Below are 17,591 nucleotides of genomic sequence, written 5' to 3' on the forward strand. Positions count from 1 at the left end.
GACATTCAATCTAATCATCTATGTCCAGCTTAACACAGTGCCTATTGCCTAACACAGACAGCTGTTGACCGAAGGCACATGCAGCAGGTCTCTGAGCTCTGAAAAGGAGTACAGGCACATGCAGTAAGTTATACAATGTAGGACCCCAGTGTGCAAACTGTAAAAAAGGGCCAACTGCAGCCTTGTTTTAATACTTTGCCAACTACACCTTGCACGGTAACAGGGCTGCTGCTCTCTGCACCAGAGGCCAGATTTTGAATCCATTGCAAAGAGCTGAATTCACTGTTGGGTAAGTGAGCACTAAGAGGCATATTCTTGCACCTATTAGCACTCTAGCACTTGTGTCCCAAGGAATAATAAATATCGTCTTTCCCTACACTAATTTTAGGAGTGTCCATGTTGGCAACCACAGTCCTTCACGGAACCTATTTTGAGACCAAAACTCTGAACTCGTGACCCTGGCCCGCATTTTCACTCGCTTTGACCCACTACCTGACCAGACTTGCAACTGTCTTATCCCCAACCCAATCTGTGACCAGCTGACCACTAACGGGAAGTTCTATTGCTGCAAACCATAAGTGAACCATTAGAAGTAGGTGGGGGTAGAAAGTTTACAAAAACATATAAAGGAGTCAAATATAGATAATATAAGTAATATGAATAAGACCCGCAACCTGCATCTATACCCCTATCTAAGAATCTACCTGCAGGCTACCTGCTTTTCTTGCGGGTAACGCGCGGGTACCTGACCTAGTACTGGACTCCATTGACAACTCCTCCTTTCAGTCTCACACAGAACACAGAAAAGAGGGGATGAGGCATTTGTAACTTGGCAGCTTCCAGATTTAATACCACCACAAGTACTGATTTACAAAACTATAATATGCCCAGCAATGAAATATACATACTGATGCTTGCTAGCCATTTGCCTGAAATACACAAAGATTTCTCTGATGTTCATTGATTTCAATTTCCTTCATATAGAAGGTCTCCCTGATGGCTGTCAATGCTGTGTGACTTGACAAGGCAAAATCCATTTCTGCATCTGCCTTTAGACGTACAACCCAAGAGAGGACTGCTAAGAAATATGGTGCCTTTACCCCTCTGAGGGCATTCTCTAGGGATACATTTTTATGCTAAATCCACTGTTTATGCCTCTGCATGACATCCGGCGTGTTGTTAAGGGTTCTATGGAAAGATACAGCACAGATCTGCTGCTGTTTTTAACCTTTACTCAAAAAAACCCTCCAAGAAAATAATTAAGTTGTATTTTATGAGGATCAGTGGTTTAGTCAATCTCCTGGAATGGCCATGAAAATAATATTGCCTTTTTAAAATCTGTATTCATGCATTTCATGCCAGTGATTTGATTTTTCATTAATGCAGAGCCCACATCTTCCATTTATCAGAGTGAAATGTTAAGTCTCAAGGCCACGGTGAAGGCGTTGCCATGGCAATAGCAGATGCCGTCTAGACACCCACCTCTTCTGATTTCATGCTCCATGAATGTTCATTTACACTAATACAAAGTAAGTGGATCGCTGAGCACTAATATGGTGGTGTTGATGCTACAAATATGCAACCTCTACATTAGATGGGGGCTGCGCCAAGAGCCTGTTTGCTCACTGCCAGAAGGGCAAAGAGCGTGATTGCTGTATGGCCACCACGACATCCAGCTGAAAGCATATTTAACCCTCTGCATACCTTTGAAGAATCCTGTGTTGAAAAATGTTGATAGCAAATTTGTAGTTTTCCTGATGATTTTCTTTGTTGAAAAATATACTTTATTACAGTATAGACAATAATTTCATAATTGGGGGAGGACAGTATAACTCCTTGTCCAACACCAAAGGCAAATACAGTACCCTCTTGCCTACGCCACCATAACCATTCCCCCCAACGCACCCTTGACAAGTACCTACTCTGCCTACCCTTAATTCTGCCCTTGGGCTATTGTTTTAATCATGAAAATCTATGGTTTCTGTTATTTCTTAAACCTAATGGCTCCTCCATGTTAGGTCCTTGTAAGGTACATAATTTGATTTCCAGCATACGTTCCCTTTACCCTCTGTAGTTTTGTTAGTAGAAGTCTATTATGCAAGGGAATTATCTGTGCCCTGAGAATTTAATTGTCTACCTCACAAGGACCAAACATGGAGAAGCTTCAATCTCCCTGTATGCCCAATTAGCTCAATAAACAACAGATAACAGATTTTACACCATTAAACCAATAGGCAAAAAGTATGTTTAGCACAAGTTCTATTCACTGCACTCATCTTAAAAAACGGGTACACTCTTAGTATAACAGATTTTACAAAAGTAGTATAGAATTAGTTTATTGCAACTTGCCGTCTATACTCACCAAGATTTTTACATGCAAATAGCCCCATTGCACTTTGCAGTCTGTCTGGCCTGATTGCTTGGACAACTAAGAGCTGGAAGAGGAAAAAATTATATATAAATACATATACCTGACAGAGTAAAATTGAACAGTTCTAACAATCTCAATCTTTTGGATAGATTATCCAGATCTCGTGACCTTGCCCTGTGGTCTAACAACTGGATAAGCCAGAAAGTCAGAATAAGGGGAGCACTGCAATGCCCTAGTTGTGTGATGACTTCCTACACATAGAAATCTTTGGCTCAGGTTGATTTCATTATTGGCATACCAAAATTGAATACCAAAAAACATTATTTGGTTTTAACGCCAATGAAAAGACTTGGTATTAATGAGGTCTTATGGAAGACTGTTCTTATAGAAAGACCTGATTAATACCAAGACTTTCAATCTTACAATCTAGAGGAGGACGGAAAGCCCTGCAGTTAAGGTCCCCATACACGGGCCGACTATAGCTGCCGATATCGGTCCCTTGGACCCTGAAATTGGCCAGATCTCGATCGGGCAGGTTAGAAAATCTGGTCGGATCGGGGACCGCATCGGCTCATTGATGCGGTCCCCGATCCGACTGCCCCATTGCCGCCCACATAATCCGATCGTTTGGCCCCAGGGCCAAACGATCGGGTTATTTTTTTTTTTACCTAAATGCTCCCCGATATCGCCCACCCGTAGGTGGGGATATCGGGGGAAGATCCGCTCGCTTGGCGACATTGCCAAGCGAGCGGATCTGCTCGTGTATGGCCACCTTTAGCTACAGAAATATCCAATAACTGCCTGCTGCAAATATTCTTTATGCTCTGTTAAGGTGGCCATACACGGGCAGATTCAAGCTGCCGATTCGGGTCCTTCAGACTGATTTCCCAGCTTATCTGCCCATGTATGGGGCCCTTCCTACGGCCTCCCAGACAAATATCTGACAAATTTGGTCAGATGTCGATTGGGCAGGCTTGATTTTTCTGTTGGATCGATGACCACACCCTGGGGCCAAACGATCGGATTTTTTTTTTTACCTAAATGCTCCCCGATATCGCCCACCCGTAGGTGGGGATATCGGGGGAAGATCCGCTCGCTTGGCGACATTGCCAAGCGAGCGGATCTTCTCGTGTATGGCCACCTTTAGCTACAGAAATATCCAATAACTGCCTGCTGCAAATATTCTTTATGCTCTGTTAAGGTGGCCATACATGGGCAGATTCAAGCTGCCGATTCGGGTCCTTCAGACTGATTTCCCAGCTTATCTGCCCATGTATGGGGCCCTTCCTACGGCCTCCCAGACAAATATCTGACAAATTTGGTCAGATGTCGATTGGGCAGGCTTGATTTTTCTGTTGGATCGATGACCACACCCTGGGCCAAACGATCGGTTATTTTTTTTTACCTAAATGCTCCCCGATATCGCCCACCCGTAGGTGGGGATATCGGGGAAGATCCGCTCGCTTGGCGACATTGCCAAGCGAGCGGATCTGCTCGTGTATGGCCACCTTTAGCTACAGAAATATCCAATAACTGCCTGCTGCAAATATTCTTTATGCTCTGTTAAGGTGGCCATACACGGGCAGATTCAAGCTGCCGATTCGGGTCCTTCAGACTGATTTCCCAACTTATCTGCCCATGTATGGGGCCCTTCCTACGGCCTCCCAGACAAATATCTGACAAAATTGGTCAGATGTCGATTGGGCAGGCTTGATTTTTCTGTTGGATCGATGACCACATTGGCTGAGTGATGTGGCCCTCGCTCAGACTTTTCATATCCCCTTCACTGTAATGCGATCATTTGGCAATAGGGCCATGTTGGGGGAAAGATTCACTCATCTAGCAACCTCACCAAAGGAGGGAATCTTACCGTGTATTGCAACCTTAAAGGCCCTCATACACGCTGAGATCCGCACGCTTGGCGAGATCGCCAAGCGAGCGGATCTTCACCCGATATCCCCACCTTCGGGTGGGCGATATCGGGGAGCGTGTAGGTAAAAAAAAAAATAAACGATCAAATTATATTGGCGTCAATAGGGCAGTCGGTTCGGGGACCGCATCAACGAGCCGATATGGTCCCCGATCCGACTGAATTTTCTAACCTGGACGATCGATATCTGGCCAATTTTAGGCCAGATATCGGTTGAGCAGGCCCCTCGTTTCTGCCCCTACACGGGCCGATAAGCTGCCGAATCGGTCCAAGGGTCCGATATCGGCAGCTACTATCGGCCTGTGTATGGGGACCTTAAGTCTCAGGTCGCATATAACCAAACGCCACTATTCAGCCATATGCTTTCCTGTACAATTTATCATTCTGTGTCACAGTGGGTATTCAAATTTATGGAAATAAACTTTAAAATATTAAAAAAGTGTATTCATATAAGACTAAAACTGAAGCAAAACTTTTGTGGTTGAATGGGAAGCAGAGAGAATCCCAGGAATGGATGAAATACCTTGCACCCTACAAGGCCAGTGAGGGAGGGATACTGGGAGCCATATGCCGGCAATAGCCACACTATATTACACCATGCAACTGATCATTTATCAGTACCTGCTGAAACAGGGAAAGTTTCTTGGCAACGGTTTGCGGGAACTCTTGCTCGCATGCTGAGCTCTTTGAGAAATGGCTCCACAGATTGGAATCTTCAAGGCTCAGGCTCTGATAAAGCGCTGGGAGAGAAGTCTGAAAGATAAACCACACTGCTCATGTGCAACTGGTACAACGCACTTTTTTTTTTAAACGCATATTAATTTTAATTAGACTATAAATTATGTTAGACAGTATGAGAAATGAGAGACACTTTTCTGAAATGCTTACCTCTCTAGGTTTTGCAAAGAATTGCAGGAAAATATGACTAAGCTGAATTTTTTCACCACTTAAACATCTTTTTTTTTTTTTTGGCTCTGGAACACTGTATATACAGTTTTAGAAATTTAAAAACTAATTTCAAAGCAGAATTTGATAAGGAAGCCATGCATAGCTAAAATAAATGCTTACGTGTGCATGTATAAGGGGTATATCCAAATGTGTTTTTATTTCATTTAAAGAAACAGTAGAACAAAAAAAAATGAAAGTGTTATAAAATAAATAAAATATAATGTACTGTTGCCCTGCACTGGTAAAAGTTTAAGTCTGCTTCAGAAACTCAACTATTATTTATATAAACAAAGCTGCTGTGTAGCCATGGGGGCAGCCATTCAAGCTTAAAAAAAAGGAGAAAAGGCACAGGTTCCATAGCAGATAACAAATAAGCTCTATAGAAGACAATGGTGTTTTTCAGAGCTTATCTATTATCTGCTACGGAAGCTGTGCCACTTAGCCCTATATCAATTTGAATAGCTGCCCCCATGGCTAAAGTATTGTTTCTGAAGCAAACACACAATTTTACCAGCAGTACATAATAGTTTAATGACTTTAAAACACTTCAATTGTTTTGTATTACTGCTGCTTTATGGCAAAGACACATGGGCTAATTAGTCCCGGCGACTAATCGTGGTTAATTTCTTGCCCCATAGGGCACTGTATCAGTTGCTGCGACTAATCAAAAGTGGGTTTCTGCTGCGACTAATCACAGTGTGTGCCTTAGGCCAATGACCCATGAGGAGTTTTTTCTCCCAGCAATTAATCTTCTCTAGCAGTAACGACTAATTTCCGACTACCATGTATAAACTCCTTAGTGCACCCAATCTTGCTTTATAAAACATACAATGTGCATCACTATTATATCTGCATATATTAAAATGAAAAAAAACAAAACAAACCACTGGGCTACCTTTAGCAGAGCCACCGCCCAAGCTCTTTCCTGTTCAATCCATGATGGGACCTGTTCCCGAAGAGTCCTCTGTGAATCCTTTTAGGAGAAAATTATTTTAGAAAGAGAACAATTTGTTCAACCTGTGATTTGTTACTATTATTAAAGAAGAAAAAATGGTAGAATCCCTGGGGGAAAGGGGAGGGGGTGCCAAGTTGTTAGCCATTCCAGTTGCTTACAGGCTGCCCCAGGCAGCTGCTCTTCTCCTACAAAAGACATGTATTGTTTGCTGAATGCCAGGCTGCCATTTTCTTTCATCCACCATGATATCCCATTTGCTAAATCTAGGAGAATGCATGCATAGTACAGAGATCTATGAAAAAGCTTTGAACTGCGCATCAGCTCACTGAAGTCCAATGGAGTCTGGGAATAGATGATGGCACGGCACCCAGAAAACAGTACTCTGGGGTGGTGCTTTTTTTAAAAAAGAGAAAACCCAAGCCTGGGCTAGTAGAGAAACAGAGAATGGCTATGATTATTAATGTGCATTATTCTCAGCTATATAGGTTAAAGGCAATGGCGTAACTATGAAGCAGCAGCTGGCCCCCATTCCCTGTGGTGGAAATCTTCAGAGGGGCCCAGCCCACCCAGCAAACACTACACTGCCCCCCTAGCAGTTGCAGCCCTCCACATAACTGCATTAAAGACAAAAAAGGCACTACATTTGCTCAGGTGTGGTAACCCATAGTAACCAATAAGATATTTGCTTTGGAACAGGTGACCAGAAAATGCTACCTGGTGATTGGTTGCTAAAGGTTACTGCACCTGGGCAAACTTAGTATTTGTTATTACATAACTTGACTAGGAGGAATAGTGGGAAAGATTTGTTTTGCCTTTAATTTCATCCCTAGGAGAAGACGAAAGTTCCAGGGAAGTTGTCATAAAACAGGGGAAGGTTTTCTCTGCTCAGAAAATCTTGTTGATGGATCCTGGAAGCTGAGTTTTTTGGGTAATCCACTGGTCCAACTCCCATATTGGAGCATACTTCCCATGGCAAGGTATTTAATTGTAATTAGAAACTGTAATCAGGTCCCATAGCAGGAAGCCTGTGTGCTACTGCGGGGGGCACAGGGAACAACTGAGTACAGGAGTGACATCAAACATTGTTTATTTTTGCTGGTAGTTCACAAAGGGCCCAGTGTACAATGGAAACTTAGTGTGTAGGGGGTTATTTTGTGATTTATGCTGGGCACTGGGCACCCCGGCATTTCAACAGAGAATAGAAAGAAGAGAGAATGGACTACTTACCGATTTCTTGAACATATCTCCAATTATAACGCCCGTGAATACATCCCACTCCTAGAAAATCATACAGTTAAAACAACATTATAAGTCTAAGGCAAATATACATAAATATTAGTCTTTTATGTATTTCTATATCACTGGGGAAAAATAAAATAACGCACTACTTGTGTCAGGAGTGGCAGCTCAGCCGACTGCCTCTGAATGACACACAAGCTAGGGGGCAAAAGGGGGGAGATTCCTATTTCTCTTTATAATAAAGCACTGACAATGTATTAGTGAGGGGAGCTGCAGGTTTCTACAGAGATTTCTGTGGCTATTTGCACAATGCCGATTGCAGCCGGTTTATTTGCACTTACAATATGTGGAGCGCTGTAAATGAGGCCTATTGGGTGTGGGGATGGAAAAAATTAGGAGTCAAAAAGATAAAAAATGTGTAAATAAGTACAGGTATGTAACCTATTATACAGAATGCTCTGGACCTGGGTTTTTTTGGTACTTTCTGTACCTTGAATCTCTATAAATAAAGTCTACTAAAAAAAAAAAAAATGTAAACATTTTGCCTGCAATAACTCCACCTGCATCCTCCAGATTCCACCATTTGCTGCACACGTGGTGTCAATAAGGAAAGGAACATCACAGTGCAATGCATTGTGGGTTATATTGTTCCTGCATGTTACAATTTGTAACATCAGTGTTTTAGTCCCTCCTTCCCTGGCAGGATTTCAAATGATGCAGAAAGAAAAGAACTGTTTTGCAACTGGTTTTTTGAAGGAACAGATTACTCTTTAAAATTACTACTGTAAACATCGCTTATAGAGTTCTCCATGTGGGACCAATGTTGTATAAATCAGATTCCTCTTGTCCCATTCTCTCTGCAGTCAGTGTAACAGATTTTGGTCCGGAAGCAGGAGTTCCCCTTTAATTATATCAGGGATCCCCAACCGTGAGCCACATTCAAATGGAAAAGGAGCAACACAAGCATGAAAAAAGTTCCTGGGGGTGCAAATAAAAGCTATAATTGGCTATTTGGTAGCCCCTACGTGGACTGGCAGCCTACAGATGGCTCTGTTTGGCATTATACTTGGGTTTTATGCAACCAAAACTTGCCTCCTAACCAGAAATTTAAAAATGGGCACCGACTTTGAGGCCACAGGGAGCAACATCCTAGGGGTTGGGGAGAAACATGTTGCTCATGAACCACTGGTTGGGGATCACTAAACTATATCTAAGCTTTGATCAAGTACAAAGGAAATAATGTAAAAATGTTTGAATTATTTGATTAATATGGAATCTATGGGAGATGGCCGTCCAGCAATTTAGAGATTTCTAGATAACACGTTTCTGGAAAATGTATCCTATATCTGTACTGCATTTACAAATATATAGTGCAGGGCTGGACAGAAACTGGGGAGAACTCCAGAGAAAGGCTGCAGCCTCTGCAAAGTTTTGAGCGTGGCTCTGTTAGGAGGTAATGTGCTAGCCGCAGGCCCTTGGAGGTGCTTACACAGTTATAGGGCTGTAAATACTGGGCTGGATTATTACACCTGTTGCAGTATGATGCTTCCAGATGCCAGAGGCGCAATCAATCAGCCAGCCACGTGACTTACAGCAGCACTGACTGAGCACTTGGCCGTGATCAAGCCCCCCCCCCCGACAGTGCTCTTGGGCGCAGTCCTGACGCTGCTGTAGCTCAATCTACAAAGCTAATTAATCCACATTAACCCTGATTGTGAATCCCACAAGGACCCAAGGCCTGAGATTTCCACATAATTGCCTATTTGCAGGACACTCAATCATATTTCCACTGTGTTGGCAATAAACTCCATTACAAAATGGGAAAAAAAGAATAAAAAGTGAAAAATTCAGTCAGATATAGAGTGTTGTATTGTACCAGTGGATTAAGACAAGGGGTTTTCCATTTCAGGGGAACACTTTAGGCAAGAGTTATAGCAGATGGAAGTCTGATCATGGCCCCTGTTCAGGAGGGCCCTGGGCAAATGCCCCTTTTGTCCATTTAGTAAATAAGTCCTGCATACATTGACAATGAATGGCCTTGTTAGCCTCCACAGCAAAAGCTAGTGAAATGTTAAGGTGTTACTGAGATTTGTCTAGAAGGTGGCATCTTAGAGACAAAAAAAGATATATGCCAACAAAAGCATACAGGAACAGTATCTACACTATTGCTAGAATTTGCATAGACAGTCAAGACACTGAGCTTTTTGTGCTGAAGCTTCTGTGCCCTAAACCAACTGTTCCACTAGCCCACCCAGGCCCAGACTGGCAATCTATGGCTACTGGCATATGGCAGAGGGGCTGCCATAAGATGCCATAGTCAGTTATAATTTAGGGGGCTGGTGGGGGCTGTTTGGGCCTCTTTGTATTTAAGGAGATCTATTCAATATATTAAGATAAAAATTCTGTACTGTTTAGAAATAATAAGAAATAATGAACTTACTCTTTACTAACGCCCTCTCATCGGTCTTTTTCTCTTCATTCAGGAGTCAGAGTCAGAATTTGATTGACATTTAATCTAATACAGGTATAGGACCCGTTATCCAGAATGCTCGGGACCAATGGTATTCCGGATAAGGGGTCTTTCCGTAATTTGGATCTCCATACCTTAAGTCTACCAAAGAATCAATAAAACTGCAATTAAATCCAATAGGATTGTTTTGCATCCAATAAGGATTATTTGTATCTTAGTTGGGATCAATTACAAGGTACTATTTTATTACCACAGAGAAAAGGGAAATCAGTTTTAAAATTCTGAATTATTTGATTAAAATGGAGTCTATGGGAGACGGGCATTCCGTAATTCGGAGCTTTCTGGATAACGGGTTTCCGGATAAGGGATCCCATACCTGTACTATACATCCTTGCACCCTTTGCCTGGGAGATGTATAAAAGCTAACTTTTCTAAAATAACCATTTTTGATGGAAATCCTTTTTCTCTACATGCAGGATTTTTAATACATCTATTATACAATAAAAGGTGTATTAGACATACCTGCCAATATAAATTCTACCTGTCAATCAAAATCTGACCCCGACTTCCTCGAATGAAAAGTGACAAGTTGCTGAGAGGGGGATAGTAAAGAGTAATTTGATTATTTTAGAAACATGACAGAATTATTAATTGATTATTTTCAAAAGTTCCAAAGTTTCTCACAAACAAATCATTAGGGTTGAGGAGGCTGCCTAATACAGATACAAATAAACAAAAGTAATTCTGAGAATGAATTCCAAACAAGCTCCAAGAAAATCCCATTTACATGAGCTTTAGCCTATAGGATACACCCATGTAAGTGGGAATTTTCTTGGAGCTTGTTTATTCCCAGAATTCCTTTTGTTTATAGTTCCACGGGATAAAGCTTAAGTTACATTTTAATTCATGTAATAGTTCCCCTTTAAAATTCCAGGGCCTATTTTAAAGCTCAGTGTCTTGACTGTCTATGCAAATTCTAGCAATAGTGTAGATACTGTTCCTGTATGCTTTTGTTGGCATATATCTTTTTTTGTCTCTAAGATGCCACCTTCTAGACAAATCTCAGTAACACCTTAACATTTCACTAGCTTTTGCTGTGGAGGCTAACAAGGCCATTCATTGTCAAAATGGACAACCATATTCTACCCGTAATTACAACAAGCAGAAAACTAGCGCAAGTAAAGGAGGCCATACACGGGCCAATTGTAGCTGCCAATATCGGTCCCTTGGACCGATTTGGCAGCTTATTGGCCATGTAGGGGCAGAAATGACGGGCATACCAGACCGACATCTGGCCTGAAATTGGCCAGATATCGAACGGGCAGGTTAAAAGATTTAGTCGGATCGGGGACCGCATCGGCTCGTTGATGCAGTCCCCGAACCGACTGCCCCATTGCCGCCATTATAACTCAATAGATTGGCCCCAGGGCCAAACGATTGAATTAGCCTACATGTTCCCCGATATCGCCCACCCGTAGGTGGGGATATCAGGTGAAGATCCGCTTCGCTTGGGGACCTCGCAAAACGAGCAAATCTTCACGTGTATGGGCACCTTAATAAAAGAAATGCTTATTATGAAAGCAGCGCAATGATTTAGGAATACTGCCATGTTTAGATGTTCCCAAATGTTTCCTAAAAGGGCTGAGAACAGAGGGCTTAAAGCCCTAAATCTCCGGAACGTGATGCTCGGTTCTGATACACTGCGTTGCTATGAAAGATAAATCTATTTTATCTCCACTGTAAAGGGATGACGGGCAGGATCAAAGAAAATCATCTAACGCAGGCTGAGCAGTAGATCCTGATTTAGCACTTACAAAGCAGCCGCCTTCAGCGTGCCAAAGGTTATGCAATATATCTTCCCACTGTTAAATGCAGGTAATGCACACCCCACTCAGAATGAATGTTTAAGCAGAACTATAAAGTATTATACAGTTCAACAACAAAATATAGCGTTTTTCCACCCAGAGCTTCAGAATCACTGTGGTCACAGGGGAGCAAATGCTCCTAATTACCACAACTGCCCCCAATTCTTTAGGCACAAGTGTGCCGTGGTGATTAACACTGGGCATGAAGGCGCTGCCACCTGCTCTGCATCAATAGGGGCAGCAGATCTGCATTTGGAACAGAAGGCAGGAAGGACTAAGCGGCACGAAGCCCAACTATAGGGGAGTGTTTGACACAAGTTAATGAAAGTGGTTTTATGTGCAACTGACTTCGGGGGAAATAGTGGGGACCACAACTGCACTCACAGATATAAAAGTGTTGTCCACCTTTGAGTTAACTTTTAGTATGATGTAGAGAGCAATATTCTGAGACAGCTTGCAGTTGCTCTTTTTTTTATTATTTATAGTTTTTCAATTATGTCACTTTTTGTTCAGCAGCTCTCCAGTTTGGCAATTTGTTTGCTGGGGTCCAAATTATCTTAGTAACTAGGGAGTCATTTGAATGAGAGAATGATGCATGGATAGGAGAGGACATGAATAGAAAAATAAGTAACAAAAACTATTAAATTGTAGCCTCGCAGAGCAATCGTTTTTTGGCTGCTGGGGTCAGTGACCCCCATTTGAAAGCTGGAAAGAGTCAGAAGAAGAAGGCAAATAATTCAAAAATGACCAAAAACAAATTATGAAGACCAATTGAAAAGTTGATCAGAATTGGCCATTCAATAACATAAACTATATACTAAGGGTGGTCATACATGTAGCAATAACGATCTTCAGATGAGGTAAAAACAATAGAAATTAAATAGATTTTGCTCAGGTGCAGCAAAATCGTTTAGCCTGGCCAAACGATGCAATATCGGTCGCCTCTTTGAGCCGGCATACATGCACCGAATATCGTACGAAACAAGGTTATCGGTGCACGTATGGCTGGCTTAAAAGTTTTCTTAAAGGTTAACAGCCCCTTTAATTGAGCCCTAAATCATTGCTTTACATTTTAAAAGGGAAGACATGCTTGTACATCGCACTTGCTTACACCCTTGTGCCCCCTTCTTCACGGGTGGGCTCAAGTAAAAGTGGGCTGGCTTTATGTCGATACTTGTTTATACGATGTGATATTGGTGCATACCGTGTTGCTAGCTGAACAGACTTCATAAAAATAATTTTATGATGCTTAATGTATATGCAAAATAACCAACCAATAGAAAGTTTTGTTGAGTACTTACATTTTCCTGGAAGAGTTCCGAATGCATTCCACGGACAAAATGCAGCGCAAACATCAGCTGGTCGGCCTGAAAAACCAACACATGACAATGACTGTAACACAAGTGTGGGAGTAGAAGGCTTAGCGACACCACGTCTATCTACCAGACAGATAAATCACAGGCTCTCAGCAGCTCCGTGGGACCTGGCAGGTAACAAGCACAGCAATTTGACATCACATAGCAATTTCACTTGTCTAACAATGGAATCCATGTCCAGGAATCGTGTGATTTGGAACTTGTCTATGCTAGATATTTTGGCATGTTTATTAAAGGCTGGAGTTTCTTTCCCTTGGCAAACTGACATTTTCTCCCATTTATGAAAAGTTCAGTTAATAGGATTTTTCATCACCCCCTTACATAAAAAAATGGTTTATGTTGTAAAAAGCACTATAACCTATGGGAAAAACTGTGGATGTTTACCACAATTTTATGACAATGTTGGTTTGAAAAGTCAACAGAAATGCTTGAAAGCTTTAAAGGGCACTTACTGGGCTGTAACATGTGAGTATGGGAAACCTTTGCTGACAATATTTTTCCATATTTCCACGAAGAGAAAATGTATAGCAATAAGACGTAGCATGGTTAGTAGAGTGTTTTACTGTGTTTGCCCAAGCTCAGAAAAAGGGAGCAATATGATATGGGATCCCTGATCAGGAAACCCATCATGCAAAAAGCTCAGAATTATGGAAAGGCTATCTCCCATAGAGTCCATTTTAAGCGAATAATTCAAATTTTTATAAATGATTTCCTTTTTCTCTGCAATAATAAAACAGTACCTGTACTTGATCCCAACTAAGATATAATTACCCCTTATTGGGGGCAGAACAGCCCTATTGGGTTTATTTCATGGTTAAATGATTCCCTTTTCTCTGTAATAATAAAACAGTACCTGTACTTGATCCCAACTAAGATATAATTACCCCTTATTGGGGGCAGAACAGCCCTATTGGGTTTATTTAATGGTTAAATGATTCCCTTTTCTCTGTAATAATAAAACAGTACCTGTACTTGATCCCAACTAAGATATAATTACCCCTTATTGGGGGCAGAACAGCCCTATTGGGTTTATTTCATGTTTAAATGATTCCCTTTTCTCTGTAATAATAAAACAGTACCTGTACTTGATCCCAACTAAGATATAAAAAATGAAAGTGTATAAAAGTAATTACAATATAATGTACTGTTGGCCTGCATTGCTACAACTGGTGTGTTTGCCTCAGAAAGACTACTATAGTTTATATAAGTAAGCTGCTGTGTAGCCATGGGGGCAGCCATTCAATGGAGAAAAGGCACAGGTTACATAGCAGATAACAGATAAACCCCGATTATATGGGGCTTATCTACTAGTTATCTGCTATGTAACCTGTGCCTTTTCTCCTTTTTTCCCAGCTTGTATGGCTGCCCCCATGGCTACACAGCAGCTTATTTATATAGTAGCTTTTCTGTAGCAAAAACACCAGTTTTATTGCAGAGCAACAGCACATTATATTTTAATTACTTTAAAACACTTTAATTTTTAGATGTTACTGTTCCTTTAATGTTTAAATTATTTTTAGCATACTTAGGGCTCTGGCCACTTACACTTACATTGTCGCCGGTGGGATGGCAACTGGCGGCAACTCGGGGAGATTAGTCGCCCGCGAACAGGGAGTTTTGTCATGGCCGACTAATCTCCCCGTGTGCCAGAGCCCTTAAGGCACAGTGGTCCCAAGCATTATGGATAATAGCTCCTATAAATGCTCTGATAAATGCAAAAATACAAGCTTTCAAGAAGAAATCCCACTTGATTAGGCAGTTTCACACTGTTCCATTTCCAGAAGCAGAAACTGAAGATCTATATACACAGACACACACACAGATAAAACAGGATGCAGATGCAGTTTATTATCAAAGTAGAATTCTGACACAGACTACTTTAATGTAAATCGAAAACACAGAGCCCGACTTACACACACACACAAAAACACAACTGAAAATAAATTCAGGCAGGATAAGAAAGCAGTAAGTATTAACATTTATCTACAGACAGAGAAACAGCTTTGTAAACTACATTCACAAACACAGTGCAGTGTGCAAAAGCGCCGTTGACTGCCATGTTTTTCCCCCACAATGCAGAGTTCCTTCCCGCACTGAATAAGCTAGCAATGCCTGTATAAAATGCTCAAATGACAAATCAGTAAAAATGTTCCTGTCCTTGTCCAGGAGATCCTTGAACAGAGATGAGCAGGGTTATGGAAGCAGGAGAGGACAGCTGAGAATGGGGTTGGGACCAGTGGTTGCTGCCAAGGGTGCAAGAGGAGAGGAGGTGCAAGAGTGAGAGGGTGTTTGCCTGGGTTGGTTGGAGAGGAGATTGTAAGCTGGGGGGGGGGGCAAAGTAGTATTGCCTCTATGGGCAGAGACAGCCTGTGTATGGCCACCTTCAGTTCTAGGCATAGCAGCTATCAGACTGAGCCAGTTCTGACACCAACAACAAGCTGTGTGCCTGTGAATTTAAGTTATTAACAGCACACTCTGATATCAGAACGCACCATGATATAGTTTACAATTTGGCACATAGGAACATTCTCAAACTGTAGATTATATAAGAAAGATTGCCTCTATGGGCAGAGACAGTACACTGTTTGTTACAAGAGAGATAAAGTGGAAAGTGTTTCTTAGAATTATCATTATGCTTTCATCACTTAACTTCACTTTCAGAATACAATCACATTTAAAAAAAAAAAAAAAAGTCACTAATTCTACTGGGGAGAATTATTTCTCTCTGAAACAACCATAATTATAGGAAAATCTTGCCGCAGACCACTTGAAAGTCTTCAGCCATTTTCTTCCTGATTTGGGTCATAGTTCAAAAATCATTAAAAATGAAGCCTACTACTTTGCAATCAAAAAAAGTGTCCCTCTCGGGTGGTTCCTGGGAACACTGACAGAAGGAACCTAAATCAGAATGGTCCAATCTCTCAAGCACGCCCTTTAGCCTAATCGCTATCCCATAATAGTCTGTGAGAAGGAGCTGACAGGGACATTTTCCCTGTGAGTTACGTTGAATGTTTTTGTCAAATGGAGTGCAAAAAAAAAAAAGGAAAATGGGTGTTAAAAAAGGATGTTAACCCTTTTTGGTCACTGCAATTGAGACTGGCACCCAGGGCCGGAACTAGGGGTTGGCAGAGTAGGCACAATCACTGGGGGGCGCATTTTAAAAGGCATTTTTTTTTTCATTTATTAAAACTAGTTTCCTTGGAAGCCTTGGCCTTCCAAAACCGCCCTGCCCAACCCTTTCTGGCATTTGTGTTGTTCACTATACTTGTTAGCCGGGACCCAGGAGCGCACCCCCACCCTCTCTTTGCCGGCACGTACCTTAATAACCTGACACGCTCTCCTCTTATCGCGCTGGCGCTGTGGCGCATGAACAGTAGGGGGTAGCGCGCATACAGCATCATTCAAACAGAGAGAGCTGGTGCGTTGCAAAGTGTGGAAAGTTCTGAAGCTTGTTGCTGGCTGCTGGCACAGGTAGAGATTGGGAACTTGGTGGCAATGAGAGGGATTGTCTGCTTCTGGCACAGGTACAGATTGGGGGCAATATGGTGGCCACTGGCACAGGTACATGGTGGCAATGGCTGTTGGCACCAATACATGGGGGCAATATGATGGCTGTTGGCACAAATACAAGGGGCAATGTAATGCCTGCTGGCACAGGTACATAGAGGCTTTATGATGGCAGCTGGAACCAGTACATGGGGGCAATATGATGGCTGCTGGCACAGGAACATGGGGCAATAAAAAGGCTGCTGGCAGCCTGGCACAGGTACATGGGGGCAATCAGGAGGGGGGGGCGCTGATTGAAGCCCTTGCCTAGGGTGCCAAAATACCTTGGCCCGGCCCTGCTGGCACCACTTGTCACAAGGCAACAAAAACCAGTTAGTGGCAATTTGAGGGTTAAACCTAGTGTTCAGCTGCATTTTTAGCACTGACAGTTGCCCTGACTTGCTCTTTGCTTGGGGGATTGTGCACCCTAAATGAAATAACAATAATTAGTAAAGCAAAGGCAAGGTGCTCAGTGGATGGTTACATTGCTATAGGGGGTTTGGGGTCTATGTCACCTTGGAAAAATTACCTCGAATTATAGAAGCAAAGATTGTGCTTATAAATAGTGATGGGCTAAATTTTTCATCAGGTATGGATCACAGCGATATTTCCTATTTTGCCATTTGCAAATATGTTCACAAAACTGCTGAAAAAAATTGCGGTGAAAACGGCCTTGAACTGCACTGTATTCTGCACAAAAAATGCTCATTGCCTCTCAAATTTTCCAGTAAAGCGGTACAAAAGCACTTCTCACTACTTCTAAATGCTGTCTAAACTGTGGGGCGGCTCCACCTAAGGGGGTGCCCAGGGCAGTTGTTTGGGGGAAGTCAGAGAACTCCAGGATGACCTCTAAAAGCCTTATGCACAAATACTGAAAAATGGCTAAGGTGC

General features: G+C 42.1%; 1 protein-coding gene across 1 annotated transcript in view; it reads right to left on the reverse strand.

Moving 5' to 3' along the window:
- The window catches only part of dync2h1 (dynein, cytoplasmic 2, heavy chain 1), a 201,153-nt gene that overhangs the window by 84,412 nt on the left and 99,150 nt on the right, over positions 1-17,591 (reverse strand). The window contains exons 71-75 of the mRNA XM_031897315.1: positions 13,080-13,145; positions 7,432-7,482; positions 6,145-6,222; positions 4,923-5,054; positions 2,363-2,435 (exon numbers count right to left, since the gene is read on the reverse strand). Coding sequence (XP_031753175.1) covers positions 2,363-2,435; positions 4,923-5,054; positions 6,145-6,222; positions 7,432-7,482; positions 13,080-13,145 — 400 coding nt within the window. The remainder of the gene's footprint in view (positions 1-2,362; positions 2,436-4,922; positions 5,055-6,144; positions 6,223-7,431; positions 7,483-13,079; positions 13,146-17,591) is intronic.

Source organism: Xenopus tropicalis, chromosome 2 (assembly GCF_000004195.4).
Source record: "Xenopus tropicalis strain Nigerian chromosome 2, UCB_Xtro_10.0, whole genome shotgun sequence".
NCBI classification, from domain to species: Eukaryota; Metazoa; Chordata; class Amphibia; order Anura; family Pipidae; genus Xenopus; species Xenopus tropicalis.